Source organism: Tamandua tetradactyla, chromosome 2, assembly GCF_023851605.1.
Source record: "Tamandua tetradactyla isolate mTamTet1 chromosome 2, mTamTet1.pri, whole genome shotgun sequence".
Taxonomy (NCBI): domain Eukaryota; kingdom Metazoa; phylum Chordata; class Mammalia; order Pilosa; family Myrmecophagidae; genus Tamandua; species Tamandua tetradactyla.
The window spans coordinates 200,825,879-200,842,176 of NC_135328.1; the positions used below are offsets into that span (position 1 = coordinate 200,825,879).

The 16,298-nt window shown below is 44.8% G+C and overlaps 1 protein-coding gene across 3 annotated transcripts in view; it reads left to right on the forward strand.

Moving 5' to 3' along the window:
• The window catches only part of RHCE (Rh blood group CcEe antigens), a 41,507-nt gene that overhangs the window by 23,773 nt on the left and 1,436 nt on the right, over window positions 1-16,298 (forward strand). The window contains exons 4-9 of one of the 3 annotated variants that reach the window (XM_077150780.1): window positions 1,419-1,566; window positions 2,458-2,624; window positions 4,138-4,275; window positions 6,984-7,117; window positions 9,154-9,233; window positions 12,850-12,923. In XM_077150780.1, the coding sequence (XP_077006895.1) occupies window positions 1,419-1,566; window positions 2,458-2,624; window positions 4,138-4,275; window positions 6,984-7,117; window positions 9,154-9,233; window positions 12,850-12,923 (741 nt within the window). The remainder of the gene's footprint in view (window positions 1-1,418; window positions 1,567-2,457; window positions 2,625-4,137; window positions 4,276-6,983; window positions 7,118-9,153; window positions 9,234-12,849; window positions 12,924-16,298) is intronic. The other 2 variants (XM_077150781.1, XM_077150782.1) reach the window with 2 other exon arrangements.

Here is a 16,298-nt window from a genome sequence, read left to right on the forward strand (position 1 = left end):
ATTTTGTCTCATTTCACTCTACCCCCTTTTGGTTGAGAAGGTTTTCTCAATCCCTTGATGCTGAGTCTCAGCTCATTCTAGGATTTCTGTCCCATGTTGCCAGGAAGGTCCACACCCCTGGGAGTCATGTCTGCATAGACAGGGGGAGGGTGGTGAGTTTGCTTGTTGTGTTGGCTGGAGAGAGAGGCCACATTTGAGCAACAAAAGAGGTTCTCTTGGGGGTGACTCTTTGGCCTAATTTTAAGTAGGCTTGACCTATCCTTTGTGGGGTTAAGTTTCATATGAAAAAACCCCAAGATTGGGGGCTCAGCCTATAGCTTTGATTGTCCACACTAGAAGCAGCTAGACTTTTAATTGGCCTTCTTATTGTCTTAAATGCTCCAAAGACGGTTGCACCCATTACTGCCTGTACTGCTCCCTGCACCCTGCCCTTGTTTGCTACTTCTGGGAGTAAGAGCTTTGCAAACAGTGGGACTGCACATGCAAAGGCCCTGAGGTGGGAAGATACCTGGTGGGCAAGGATGAGAAAGGAGGACAGTGTGTCTGGAGTGGAGCAAGGGAGGAGAAGAGTAGAAGGTGAAGTCAGAGAGGTTAGGGGGAGAGCAAATCACAAAGAGTCCCATAGGCGCTCTAGTGAGCTAGTGAGAATGCTGACCGTGACTTTGAGTGCAGTGGTAGCCCTTGGAGGACTCTGAGCAGAGCAGTGGCATGGTCTGATTTACAGTTAACAGAGTCCCTCTTGTTGCTGCATGGAGAATAGTCAGTTGGGGGACAAAGGTGGAAATGAAGAGACCATTGGGGAGGCTATTACAATAATTTGGGGTGGCAGTAATGGTGGCTTAAACCGAGGTGGTGTCAGTGGGGAGAGGTGGTCAAAATTCTGCCAATTATGGATATTTTTTGAAGGCACAGCTGTTAGACTTTAACAGTAACTCACTAGTGAGTTATTAATAATTACTAAACCTTGCTATTCATAGTGAAATTAGCATGTATCTAGAATTTACTGAAGACTTGAGCTCAGCATGATCAGAAGTCTGGTTGTTTCATATTGCAAAGTTTGTATCAATCATCGCTCAGAATTGAAATTCTGCTGAAAATGAAGAAGCAGTGCAGCATCTGTCCCTGTGGATTTTTGCACCACCTAAGGGGGCCTTTGCTAAAATCATTTAGGAGCTACTGGTAAAGAACAACCAGCGACTTCCTGGGAATGAGTACCCACCCCCCACCCCCAGGGTTCTTCTCAAGGGGAAACAACAGTTGGGCTGGGTGAGCTCCAAACATCAGTCTCATGGCTTCAAGCCAGAGCTCCCATGGGAAGACCAGAACTTTCTCCAAGGAACACGACGCATCTGCCGGGGGGGGTGGGGGGGTGGGCAGAGGTCTCCAGGACTAACTGTTCCTGCTGGGTTTCTTTGCAGATAAACAAGCACTTGAGCATGATGCACATCCATGTGTTTGCAGCTAATTTTGGGCTGAGTGTGGCCTGGTGCCTTTCAAAGCCTCTGACCCAGGGAGTGGAAGAGAAAACTCAGATGGCAACAAGCTCCAGTTTGTTTGCGATGCTAGGTAAGGATGGCAGAGGTGGGGAGGGGTGGGCAGTGGAGAGGAGGGCATTAGGGGAGGGAGGTAGTCTCATCTCTGGCCTGAGCCGAGGGACTCCAAAATGGCTCTGCTGGAAAAATCTGTCCTTTCCCAACCCGCCCTGGGTGCCCCACCTCCCTCCCTCCTGACTCATTCGTAGAGAAGCATTTGTTAAATATTGGAGTGCTCCCTTCTAGGAACTTCTTTTTATTAAGATCCAAAGGAGAGGGGAGACTCATTAGGTCTGAGTTTTAAAATTTATCCACAGAGGTAGAATGTCCGCCTTCCATGTGGGAGACCTGGGTTCAATTCTTTGACCATTCACCCCCGGCCCTCCCCCCCGCCAAAAGTTTATCCAATCCTTTTGTCCTTAACTGAAAAGAAGGAGTTAGACGAGTGAAAAAAGTGGAACCTGGGAGTGGAGGAAAGAGCAGGGGTGGAAGTGGGAAGAGAATAGCAGCAGTACTGTATTGTGAAAAGCCTCAGTGAAAATGATGAACTTAGGCTCCTAGGAGAAGCTCAGAGAAAATAACAACTCAAGCTTGAGTGAGTGGATCTCAGGCCGGGGGGCCGAATTAATGCAGCACACTCATTTTTTAAAAGAAGCATTTCATCATCTCAGACTGGGGTCAGAAGGCTGGGGTTTGGGGATTTCAACTCTCTGAGCTTTGGTTTCCTTGCCTATAAAATAGTTTGTCTGGTCCCTACCAACTTGAGAATTCAGAGAGGACACATGACTTGCCCAAAGTCACATAGCTAGAAAGTGACAAAGTGGAGGCTGGCCTGGTCCCCAGATTCTCCCGTCTGAAGTTCCCTAGAGGTGCAGGCTCTGGGCAGGAGTGGTGGCTCTGGCCATCAATCTTCTCTGGCCCCCAGGCACCCTCTTCCTGTGGACGTTCTGGCCAAGTTTCAATTCTGCTCTGCTGGACAGTCAAAGTGAAAGGAAACGTGCTGTGTTCAACACCCACTATGCGCTCGCGGTCAGCGCGGTGACGGCCATCTCCGTGTCAGCTGCGGTGCACCCCCGAGGGAAGATTGACATGGTGAGGAGGGGGCAGAGGGAGGCCGGCCCTTGGGCAGTACTTGGGTCCTCCAGGCCTGACACAGACCTGTGTCCCTCCTCTCACCCCCCGGCACCAGTCCCGGTGCTGGAGCATTTTTCACAGAGCCATGGAGCATTGGAAAGGGCCCTGGGTTGTCAAAATGGACAGTGGAACTTAGGAGACTTTGAATGATCAAAGGCTCTTGAGAGGAGTGTTTAAATCATGAGCTTTTTTGGCATCAAACAAACTCAAGTTTGAACGCTGTTTCTGCTGGTTACAAAAGCCAGCCAATCATAAGCAAGAGTCAGTAGGGAAAAAACAAGAATAGAATTAGTCAGCCTCCCCCATTCTCCCAAGAAATTTCAATAATGGAATTATCAGAATCAGAAGTAAAGAAATATGTTATTCTAGCTATGTGATGTTGGTTAAGCCAATTAAACTTTTTGAGCTTCAGCTGCCTCATCTATAAAATGGGAATTAAGATATAATGCATGTAAAGTTCCTAGAGTAAACGGTAGGCAAGCATTAGCTTTTTTATTAATATAACTGGGAGACTGAGTGTGTGAGTTTTGAGAGGAGAGATGGGTAAGAGGCTAGAACCAAAGGCAAAACAATTTCCCGTAATGATCAGGGTATCAGCCCAACCCAAGTGGTGGGAAAGTCTAGACAGATGGGGGGCCTGGAGTGGAGAGAATGTGGCCACAATGACAGGTTAATAGCATAAGGCCCACACTGAGGGTTGGCGCTTGTCCCCACAGGTGACCTCCCTGGTGACAGAGGTCTAGGAGCAGACAGAATGGGGACATCTGGGGAGGCAGGCCTGGGCACCAGGTCAGGGAAGCTCTGCAGCTGGTTCCAGGGCCCCAAATTCCAAGATCTGGTTAGAGTTGGGGAGCAGGGGGAGTAGGGTGAGAGCAAGGCAAGGCCCTGGGTCTAGAGGAATGCAGGATGTGGCGGAGATGTGATCAGGAACCAGCTATTGGAGCTGGTTGTAGTTATAGGGGTAGTGTTGTCACCAACTGACCAATAATAGTAATAAAAATAATAAAAGCAATAATAATGGCTTGTGTTTATTGGGCATTTACTCATGCTCAAAGCCAGGCACTGTGCAAAGGACCATATATGTGGTAACTCATTTAATTCCTAAAATTCCCCTCTCAAGTAGGTACAATCACAATTCAGTTTTTCTGATGGGAAAATCGAGGCTGTGAGAGGTTAAATGCTCAAGGACACATCACTAATAAGTGTGAGGGGTGGCCAGAATGCTGCACAACCTGATTGCTTAAATGCTTCCCAATCAGGGGACTGATCCCTGAGTCTGAGAGGTGCTGGCCAAATGAGCCCATTGATGACACTCATGTGGTCCCACCCCAGTGGCCAGGATGGTCTTAGGCTCAGTGAAGCAGGGAAGACATTACAGTGTAGCCCCGCTGCCAGCTTGCTGAATACCTATGGACAAGGTGGTGTTGTCTCTGTTCTTCACTTCATTCACCCACAAGGGATTTCTCTGCAGACTCACATCCACAATGCTGTGCTGGCAGGAGGCGTGGCTGTGGGCGCCTCGTGTCACCTGATCCCTTCTCCTTTTCTCACCATGGTGCTGGGCCTTGTGGCTGGGCTGATTTCCATCGGGGGAGCAAAGTGCCTGCCGGTAAGGAGCTGGGTAACTTACACCTCTGCTCTGACTTAGACCGTGGTGGGCCATCATGTGGTCCTTGGGGGGCCATTGTGGGGTGCCATGGGCAGGTGTTGACACTTCCTTTTCTCCTAGGCCACCTGGTGGGATGGAGTGTCTCTCTTCAAGAAAACAGCCAGGTGGAATCTCTCTGCCACAATTACAAGTTCTCTGGAGAAGGGGTTTATTGGCTTACCTTGGATAATGTGCCTATCCCTGAACTGATCATCTGGGGCGTGGGGGTGGGGGTGTGGGGGACACATCATACATATATGTCTGCTGCCAGTGAACCATGTGGATGGAGGCAGAAGGAAGGGGCAGTGCCCAGAAAAGGGGATGCTGGACTGATCACATCCAGACCATATCCACTTCTGATTGTTTAGTTTCTTTTTCTAAGTGGATGGATTTTTCTTCCTTCAGTACCCAACAAGTACTGATTATACCAGAATACTCCAATTCATTATAAGGCACTTATCAGAGACATATTTAGGGACTATGATAACAAATCTTAATGGGTTTGAAGGCTTGATGGAGGACAAAGGAATAGATTTTTTGGGAGCTCAAGAAGCTGAGTTTGGATAACTGTGAATATTTAGGGAGGCAGTTACAATCCAAAATAAGGAAGAATTTACAGTTTGATATAATCAAAGATGGAGCAGTCTGCTTCTCATCTTTGGAATGGAACCAAATGTCTTTTTTCTTCTCTGGCTTTGAAACCCTAAGATGAAAGGCAGAAGTGCCCTCCACAGCAAAGAATGCATAACAAGTGTTCTAGTTTACTAGCTGCCAGAATGCAATATACTAGAAACGGAATGGCTTTTAAAAAGGGGAATTTAATAAATTGCTAGTTTATAGTTCTAAGGCTGAGAAAATGTCCCAATTACAAGTCTAGAGAAATGCCCAATCAAAGGCATCCAGGGAAAGATGCCTTGGTTCAAGAAGGCTGATGAAGTTCAGGGTTTCTCAAGTGAGAAGGCACATGGCGAACACAGTCAGGACTTCTCTCTCAGCTGGAAGGGCACATGGCAAGCAAGGCGTCATCTGCTAGCTTTCTCTCCTGGCTTCCTGTTTCATGAAGCTCCCTGGGAGGCATTTTCCTTCCTCATCTCCAAGGTTGCTGGCTTGTGGGCTCTCTGCTTGGTGGTGCTGCAGCATTCTCTGCTCTCTCAGAATCTCCCTCATTCTCCAAAATGTTTCCTCTTTTATAGGACTTCAGAAATTAATCAAGACCCACCCAATGGGTGGAGACATGCCTCTACCTAATCCAGTTTAACAACCACTCTTGATTAAATCACATCTCCAGGGAGATGATCTAATTACAGTTTCAAACATACAAAACTGAATAGGGATTAGAAGAAACAGTTACCTTTACAAAATGGGATTAGAATTAAAACATGGCTTTTCTAGGCGACATACATCATTTCAAACCAGCACAACAAGTTATCGTCAGACTCAGCATTCATGACTTTTTCTCTGTGTGTCTCAGTTTCCTTGCCTCTATCACTGAGGGGGGTGACATTCAAAGATGAATCACTCATTCATTATTTATTAACACATACGTTGTAACTCTTCTCTTGCTTCCTAAGCTCTAGGTTAGTGAGGGAAATGGACAAGCAGAACACAGTGAGATAATTCTTATAGGAGCACATTTAAGCTAGTCTGGCAGGGTCAGGAAATGCTTCCCAGAGCAGAGGATATTCAGCCAAATGTGGATAGATAAGTAGTATTTGCCAGGCAAAGAGGTGGGAAAATGTATTTCAGGTGGAAGAGACAGCATGTATGAAGGCTCAGAGGTGAGAAGAGCATTTGGCCCAAAAAGATATTCTCATGACTGAAGCGTAGGGGTCAGGTGAAGCATGAGTGGAACCAGTTGACAAGTCTGGATTTTTATTCTGAAGACAATGGGGATTTAAAGGAGAGAACAAGTATGACCAAATTTACATTTGTGGGCAGGCCATAGTGGCTCAGCAGGCAGAGTTCTTGCCTGCCATGCCGGAGACCTGGGTTCGATTCCTGATGCCTGCCCATGCAAAAAAAAAAAAAAAGAAGAAGAAGAAAAAAATTTACATTTGTATCTGTATCTACATCGGGGAGGCTATGTGGTGAGGTGGAAGGAGCACTTAACTGGGAGTCTGGAGTGTCATCAGATTATTTTCTTCAGGCTTTTTTTCTAACCAGCCATGTTGACTTTAAGATGACACTAGACCAATTAAGTCTCAACTGGAGTTTGATTTTACTTCCCAGGGGACATTTGCAATGTCTAGACACGCTGGCATCTCTGGGTAGAGTCCAGAGATGCTACTAAAGAGGATAGAGAGCAGAGATCCACTAAACATCCTCCAGTGCACAGGCCAACCTCCATAACAAAGAATTATCAGCCTCAAATATCAGTAGTACTTGGCCTAGATACTCCAGGTGTGGTCCATGGACCAGCAGGATTGGTATAACCTGGGACCTTGCTAGAAATGAAGACTCTCAGGCCCCACCCCAGACCCACTAAATTGAACCTCATTTTCATAAGATTCCCCCAGGATGTGAGTACACATTCAAGTCTGAGAAATACTTCTTTGGCTGAGCCCTAACGTCCAGCCTCCTTTGGTGGCCCTGGATGTCAACAATCTTTGAAAGGGGCAGTGAGTGTCAGTCTCACATGCAGATCTGCTTACAATGACATTTGTCCCCAGGTATGTTTTAACCGCGTGTTGGGGATACATGACATCAGCGGACTGCACTATACCTTCGGCTTGCCGGGTCTCCTTGGAGGGATCACCTACATTGTGCTGATGATGCTTCAGGCCAACTGGACCAACAGTCAAATGTGGGTCACCTGGCATACCCCTGTAACACCCCTATCCAACTGGAGGAGATGTGGCCAGAGTCCTTAGCTGGGATGGGTGCATTCAGGGTCAGGCCCTCAGCACATATTTCCTGGCCAATTGATTCAGGAATTCTGCCCAGCCCCAACCATGTATGGACTTATCATTTCTCCAAGCCACATCTTTCTAAGGGGGCCAGCTTAGGTGCAGGTCAAAGGCAGCCAGTCCTGACCCACCCACCCCCAACCCTCCCCATGCAGCAGAGCAGGTCGATCAGATCTAGGCCTATTGGGTGAGTTTGTCAACTGATGGCAGCTTAGATTATGGTTAAGTGTTTCTGTTCTGGACTGAACAGACTGTTCAGACTGGTCTTGAAACCTTATTCCACCACTTACCAGCTGGGCGACCTCCTCGCCCTCTTTGTGCTTCCATCTCCCTATTGTAAATGAAGACAATGATAGTACCCCCTCCTAGGGTTGTTAGGAGGAGTCATCCATCAACCCTTCCTTGATCCGCTACTTGATGACAGGTCCTTTCTAGTTAAGAGGAAAATGGTCTTAACATTAGGAAAGCGCTCAGGATGTAGTTTATGTAAAGCCAAATAGTGACCTGGGTAGGATCCTGGAATAGATTTTTCCAGATGAACTGAAAGCCACAATAATAACAATGTTACTGATTAATAGGCAGTCATAATAGTAAAAATGTTAGTGCTAATAATCGCCCCTTTGTACTGACCGCTTTCTAAGTGCTGAGTATTGTGGCAGGAACATTGCACACATCACCACACTCATTCCTCATAAGTACCCCGCGAGGCGCGTATTATTATCATTCCCTAAGAAACGATACTTAAGGGGAGGGACCTGCTCAGGGGCATTCAGCTGGCACGTGGCTGTAAAGGGGGCAAGCTTCTGACACCTGTGATGAGGAGCTCATGATGTTCGGATGCATTGCTGGGAATCATGGAGGGCTGCGATCTCTTCCGGCACTTGGGTCCCTTCTAGCTCCAACATCGGTGTTGACCAGAGCCCCAAATTATGGGACTCGGATCTAGGTGGGTGAGGCATTCCACCTTGAGCTGCTTGGGGTCAGGAGAATCTCATTTGGGGGTGCGGAGGCCAGGTGCTTCAGCCATGGACTCCGATGATGTGTCTGCCACCATTAACAGCTGTGCGCCTCTGGGCAAATCCTTTCCTCTCTCTGGACCTCAGAGTCCCCACTGCCCAGAGGTAGGAACTATCACCACTTTCCCCACTTTCTAATGAGGAACCAGGACAGAGAGGTGAAATAACTTGGCCAAGGTCACACAGAAAGGGGTGAGTCTCCTCCACTAGACTGCAGAAGAGGTAATTTCAGAAATGTTTTTTTCTGAACTTTGCTTTCTTTGTCTTCAACATAGGGATGTGAGCTGCCCACCTGTCTTGTTTGTAGAGCAGAAAAGGCTTAGAAAGTGGCTTGTTCCATCCAACCATCTATGGGGCTGATATGGAAGGGCTGGCAGTGCTTAAGTGCAGATTGGGCCCTGGAAAAATAAAATCCAGCATCCCAAGGCCTCGTTAGTAGTTTAAGTTTGAAATGAATCCCCTGGGGTTGCCTTGAAGGAGAAAGGAAGGGGACGTAGGGACGTATGTTCAAGTGCAGGTGAGATGGCGGGTAGGCCCAATAGCCAGGCCATACCCTGCTTGCCCTGATAGAAATAAAACCTTCAGCACGAATTTCCCAATGAGGAAACTGATTGCTCTGAGAGGTTAAGTGATTTGCCCCAGGGTCACACAGCTACTAAGTGACAAAGCTGGGACTTGTCCTTGGGTTTTCTGACCCCTATTCTAGTTCGTTTTCCATGGGGTGCATGGATTAAAATAAGCCAAAGGGGATCCTGGACTTGGCCCCACCCCCCTGCACCACGTGGCTTTGTGGGGAAATGAAAGGAGAACCACCAGGCGGGGTACACTCCTGATGATCACCCCAACAGTCCTGTTTTCCCCGGTGGTCTCTGTAACCTGGTGCCCGTGTGTCACCACCTCTGCTTTGCCATTTCCAGGGTCGGCCACCAGCTGCTCATCGACTTGGGGGCACTCAGCCTGGCCTTGGCTGTGGGTCTGGCATCTGGTCTCCTGACAGGTCAGTGTGGGACATTCTCCTGCTGCCACTGCCCAGGGTGCAGGTCCAGCTCCTTAGCCTGCCCTGTGGCCGGACGTGTCCCCTTCTGTCCCCTTCCCTGGGAACAGACTCAGATGAGGCAAAGAGCTCAAACTTTTGATTAACAACAAAAAGATCACAGAATCACATAATTTTGGAATAGGAAAGGCCCTCAGAGGCGGACTCTGAGGCCCAGGAAAGAAAAGAGAATTTCCTGAGGTTATAAGAAGGGGTTGTGGCAATGTTTTGCCTCTTGAGCCCAGGACTGGTGAACTCAATTTTGTACGGAAAGCCAAAGAAATCCAGAAAGCCTACCTTTTATTTCCCGAGGATACCCATAATACTGTTTTATTCCACAAATACTTCTCCAGTATCTCCTATCAGCAGGAACTGTTCTTAGGCACTGGGGACACAGAAGTGGACAAAATAAATTGCCTGGCCTCCTGGAACTGACATTCCAGGGGGAGCAAATTAATACATGCCGAATGAGATGGGAATAAGTGCTCTGAAGAAAAATGAAATAGAGCCTTGGATGTGTGTGTGTGTGTGTGTGCTCTTTTAGAGGGGGGGTCAGGGAAAGCCTATATGATAAGCTGCCTTTAAGCAGAGACCTGAAGGAAGAGCAGGAGGGAGGGTGGGGGCCCTACGTTCATTTGGGAGAAAGAACGTACCATGATAAGGGAGCAGCAAGTGCAAAGGCCCTGAGGCAGGAGCATGCTTTGTGTGCTCTGGGAACAGCAAGGAGGTCACTTGGGTTCAGGTGGGTGGAGCAAGGGGAAGAGTGGGCGGGGGTTGAGGGCAGGGAGGTAGCAGCAGCCTGATCATTCTGAGAGATGGAATGCCTTTAAGCACAGGAGTAAAGTATGCTTCTGTGTCTTCAATATGATAGGGGAGCAAAGAATCTTGAGGAATTACTAATGCATTGTGTTACTTATATGCCAAGCAAAATTTGCATTCTGTCCAGAACGGTTCGCTTTTATTCTACAAATGTCTTGTATTGGTTTGACACCCACAAACTGTGCCCCTCCGCAGGGTGTGGACGTCACATAAGCGACAGAACGGGCACCTGGGGTACCAGTGAGTTGCAGAACCCTGGGCAAATCTCGTTCCCCTCACCGAGCTTCCGTTGGGATCTCTGTAAAATGAATGGATTTGGCTTCTTTCCTCTTTTGAAAAAAAAAATGCATGAAAGTGCATTTAGGAGACACCTGGGTACTTTTAGAGTGATTTCACCTAGTATTGCTTTTTTGTTTTTTTTTTTGCCCCCTAAGACTTTCTTATACCAGTTTTATTTAAAACACAAATAAGTACTTCTTTTTCTATAATGGCAAATGCTTCAGACAATATCCGACGTGAATCATTGATTAATACAAGGGATTTAAATAGGAAACAAAATTATTTTTAAAAAAGCAAAAGAATCAGGGTTATAAAAAAAAAAAAGGGACCTGGCCGCTGGTTTGTTTTTAATGTACCAGTTGGCCTGACTGACAGAACCTGAGGTAATTAACAAAATATAGAGGAAAAATGGCTCCTGCATGAGTTTATATTCCGTTCACTGTGGCAGGAGCCACCTGGTAGGGTTGTCAGATGTAGCAAATAAAAATACAAGGCACCCATTTTCTGAATTAAAAATTAGCCGGGTGTCTTGGATTTTATGTAGCAACCCTGAACCTCCCACCACTCGCCGTTTCCACAGGTGTTTTTGAGGTGACACTGAATTATCCCTGCCTTGGGAGGCACTGAGAGGCTTTCCTTATGTTTCACTGGAGTAAAAAAGAAAATAGAGGAAAAGGCACTAATATTATTGCTTTAAGAGTTACATCCAGTAAGTTTTCCTGTTTATGTTACAGTTTTTTAAAAATTAGCGCAGTTGTAGGTTTACCAAAATATCATGTAAAATATAGAGCGCTCCCATATACCCCCCGTGTCATTAACACTTTGTATTAGTGTGGTACCTTTATTACAATTGATGAAAGAATATTAAAATTGTACTATTAATTACAGTCCGTAGTTTACATTAGGTGGGTTTTCCCCCATATGCCACCCTATTGTTAATACCTTGCGCTAGTGTGGTACATTTGCTATAATTCATGAAAGAACATTTTTATACTTGTACTATTAAACTACAGCGCATCGTTTACAATTCAGTCCTATGTTTTATCTTTTCATTTTTATTCTAGTAACATATATATGACCTAAAATTTCCCCTTTTAACTACACTCACATATAAAGTTCAGTGCTGTTAATTATACTCACAATATAGTGCTACTATCACCCCATTCATTTCCAAAACTTTACAATCATACATGTTTTTAACACCAGGGAGTGGTGATTAAAAATAGCTTTGACAATGAAAGGGAAAAAAGACCCCAACAGCCAAAATCACACCAAGCTGACTCCCCTCAACTGAGTATTTATTTGGTGCCTGTCTATACTTGTTTAAGAAACAATCCTAGCAAGTATAGTTATGGGTTTCCTAGTTCAGGCAGATTGGAAGTTAGCAGGTTAGAGAGGTGCTATGGGTTTCTAGAGATAAAGCTCACTGGGTGAAGTTAGAAGCGAAAGCAGAGAGCCTAACAGTGGAAAAAGAAATTCTTAAAATCACACACAAAGAACATGAAAAAAGCTTGGGATGCTCAGAGAATAAGCCAACAACCCTCAACAGTTCTATAACTTCTCCGCACGTTTCATAAACGTATGTTCCTAGCAACGGCTCTGGATGATTGCAAAAAATATGTACAGTATTGTCTCATAAGACAAGAAAACAATATATTTTAGATGAATTTTCATCAGTGATGAGTAAGTCTCAGCTATCTGGAAAAATCACATAGGAAGATAAAGATCATTCCTAAGTAACTCAAGCTAAATGAGGTATGCTATCAGCTAAGGTCACGCTCTACAAAAGGGGAAGAAGAATTTCATTTAGTACGAACCTCCTCTTGTTAATCCTATTGTTCAATACATTAGAACCAATCATCATTTAAAAACGTAGAGACAAATCCATCGAGAGCATTTTGCTGCTCCATGTGAAAGGTAAGTTCGCACTTAATGTGTCTTGGGAAATTCAGCTGGGGGAACACAGAGGGCAAGCTACCTGGGCAAAGGCCGGATGGCAAAAGGGAGATGAGGCACAACAGCAAGTTGTTATAATTACTTTCTTAATTATGTAAGCGGAATCTGGAGCTGAGCTCACTGGGAGTTTATTGAAGCCAGTGAAGCATACTTATTTGCTCTATCAAGGAACCTAATTTAAGTCGCTGTCCAAGGTAGCTCTTGTGTTTTAAATGGTCCAGCTTTGTAAATGGGGCATCCTCTGTAAGGGCCCTGCCACTCCTGCTTGGGAAGGGTGTCGGATATGTGGCTATCAAATACCACTCAGAGTAATCTAAATCCTTTGGAGATAATTGCTCCTGCCAATTCCTTTTAGATGCTGCCTATAGAACCAATTAAGCAGGTCAAGGACTGACAGTGCTTCAATTTGTCTACTGGTTGTGGATTTCTGCTGAGATACCACAGTTGACACATGATATTTTGGTTTAGCTTGAGATAACAAATGCTGTACTCCAAATGTTTAATGTTTCATTATAAATTTAAACAGGTTTGCTACTAAGTCTCAAAATATGGAAAGCACCTCACATGGCTAAATATTTTGATGATCAAGCTTTCTGGAAGGTAAGACTTTTAATCCATTGACATCATATATTGTGAGTGCAGGTACTTCCAAAGATATCTAGTTATAAATGTTAACTTGGTGTTTGTGAGGGTATAAAACAAAACAAAGTCCAAACAAACAAAAATGACGTGAAAAGCATTGGGGGAAGAGCAAATCCATGATGCTTGTATGTGTGTACATATGTATGTATGTATGTATGTATGTATGTGTTGGGAGGGGGTGGGGAGAGGGGCAAAGGTTATCATGTCCTTGATGCCTTGAGGTCATTGAGAGTCAGGGATCAGAGCTGCTACTTTCCACACTTTCCCTCTCCATTTGAAGGTATCAAAGTGGGCAAACAGTTTGAAATAAAGAATATAGAATCCTGCAGTATAAGAGCCAGAAGCTGCAAGGGCCATTAAATCCAATCCCCTCATTTGACAGATGCTTACAGTGGAGAAATGACTTGTCTAGGAGCTCAGAATGAGTGGGTGGCAGAGCTGAGTCTAGAAGACAACCCTTAAGAAATTATAACCAGCTCAGACAACTCAGCTGAGGGTCTCTGCATTACACTGTCAGGACATTACATGTCATCGTGTCTGGGTTGGATAGAAAGTCACAGCTCATTCACTGCTACCCCACTGCCCTTCTCCCTTTGACCTACACTCATGGTGCACAAAGCACCATGTTTGCAACCTTAGGTAATTTTCCCAGCGTTGGGGCGGGCAGGCTGTGCAAGCAGGTATTCAGTATCACCAAGTGATAAATGGGAAGTTGGGGCCAAGAGAGGTCAGGCTAGTGGCCAGCATCAGGAACCAGGCCGATCCTTTCTCCACCTGGCATGCCAAGATATCGGTGACTCAAGGGTCAGAGACCAGCCCTGCTGTGGGCCTGGGCATATGTGCCTCTAGTGGTAAAGCAGAGAGAACCTGCCTCTTCTTTTAACAGCTTTATCGAGATATAATTGATATGCAATAAACTGCACAAATGTAAAGTGTATGAATAGATAAGTTTTGACAAATGTATTTACCTGGAAACCATCACCATAATCAAGATCATGAACATAGATTGTATCACCCCCAAAAGTTTCCTCGTGCCATTTTGTAATCCCTCCTTCCCTGTCCCACTCCCCTTCCCATCCCTAGGCAACTATGAACTGCTTTCCGCCATTATAAATTAGTTTGCATTTTCAAAAATTTTATATAAATAGAATCACACTGTATTTATTTACTTATTTATTTTGGTCTGGCTTTCTTCATTAAGCATAAGTAATTCTGAGATTCATCCATGTGGTTGTAGTAACCTGCCTCAGCTTGTACCAGCTTTTCTCTAAAGCTGTCAGCTGTTGACTTCTAATAGCCATTGCCTCCCAGGCCCCGGCCACGCTGAGTGTTTCAGGCCCTTTAGCTGAAGCAGGGTTCTTTAGTGAAAGGACTCTGACTGCATCCATTCATTCATTCCACAGATATTTATTGAGCAATTACTATATACTAACCACTATACTAACTAACCAGGGATCCCACAAACAGGACAAATATCTGGTTCAAATATTTGAGATGAAATGACTATTTGCTGAAAATTCGAAGAAATCCAAGGAACCCTGCCTAAGACGAGCACTGCAGCAACTGGTGAAATGGAATGAGTGTAGACCCGAAACGAGAAGACCTGGATTCCAGGCACCAATCTGCATTGTGTTATTTAGGCAAGGCCCTTGACCTCTCAGTGGTAAAACGAAAATAGTGATCTTTGCTCTACTTCACAGTAGTGCTTTGAAGAGCAAATGAGATAATATCTGTAATGGTACTCTAGAATGCAAACCGCCACAAGAATGTGAAAATTCATCACTAGGGGGTTAGCCACCCAAAGAGTAGTAAGTTTAAGTAAGAATAACGGCTATCATTTATTGCGGGCCTACTGTTTCAAATTTTGTGCTAGATGCTTTTCAACATTATCTGATTGTATCCTCACAACAACCCTGTGTGAATAAGTATCCCCATCTTTTAGAAGAGGAAATTGAGACCTATCGAGATTAAGTAACTTGTCAAAATAATAGCAAGTAAATGGAACAAGAGGACTTTGAATAGATGCAGGCTGGGCTCCAAAGACTCAGCAGGTATAAATGTGTTGTAGGCAGCTGCTGGAGACCAGTTATCTGCACCCTCCCCCTGCTCCAAACTTCTGACATTTTCTTGCAGTTGAGTAGAATCATTTACTCAGTAGTATACCATTTACACCTTGTATTTGAAAAGCCAAAAATCCACCAGAGATGAGAATTCAAATTTACAAAGCTGGTAAATCCAGAGGTAATTTTTTTTTTCCCCATAAACCACCCAAAAGCCATTTTTGACTTTATTGAATCCCCTTATTGCATTTTATAGAATTAGACTGCCAGGACTGGAAGGAACATTAAAGCTAGCTCAACCATTCCTTTATGGGTTGCGCAAACTATGCCTCGCACTTCCTGGGTTGGAAATACTAACCACTCCCCCAGGGTAGCCATCTTATTCTTGGATGGTTGTACTAAAGTTCACTTATTAATTTTCTAATTCATTCCACTAAATATATTACCTAATATGGCCCAAGCATTGTGCTAAGTGTGGGAGAGACAAATCTAAATAAAACTGAGTTCTTTGTCTCAAGGAGCTAGATGTACTAATCCTCTATTTCCTTGTGGTTTACAGTGATCCTAAACCCAGAGGTTGTTTGATTTATAAAAAATTCAATTTATAACACAAGTTTTCATGTGTCTTGTGCCTTCACTATATAATTATATTGCTTCCAACTCTTGATTTCAATTTGATAAACCATGGATTCTACTTCATGCTTTCCAAAGCACAGACCCAGTGACATTCTTTTTTGTAGGCGCTGCTGTTCTTTTTAAAATTAATCCTGCAAGTAACTTTTCTGAAATTAAGTGAGAGACTTTTATTGCAACTCTCCTGTGGGTTACCACAGTGCTGGACATTGTGTGGGGTGGAAACAGAGAAACTAGGGGTTTAATGACTTAAGTTTGTAGGACTGGATCTTTACATGTGCATAGCTCTATATATTAAGTATTAAATAAGTAATCTTGGTAGTAGCTCGGAGGTGGGAGAGATCATGGAGATGGAGATATCAGGGAAAACAGAGCTTAGAGCTGCGCTTGATTCGGCTAAGAGACAAGAAAGGAAAGGCATTCCAAGCAAGGGAAAGGTTCTCAGCAAGAACAAGAGAGGCATAAGGTGACCTGGCTCAGCAGAGTCAGTGAAGAGAAGTCGAAAGGTGGTCTACAGCTGCCTGAATTTCATCCTACAGGAAAATAGAGGCTCACAAAGGCTTGAATAGAGGAATGATGCAAAAAATGAACATCTTAGAGTTAGGTAGAATGGTAGGTTTTAGCATGTAGTATGGGTTCT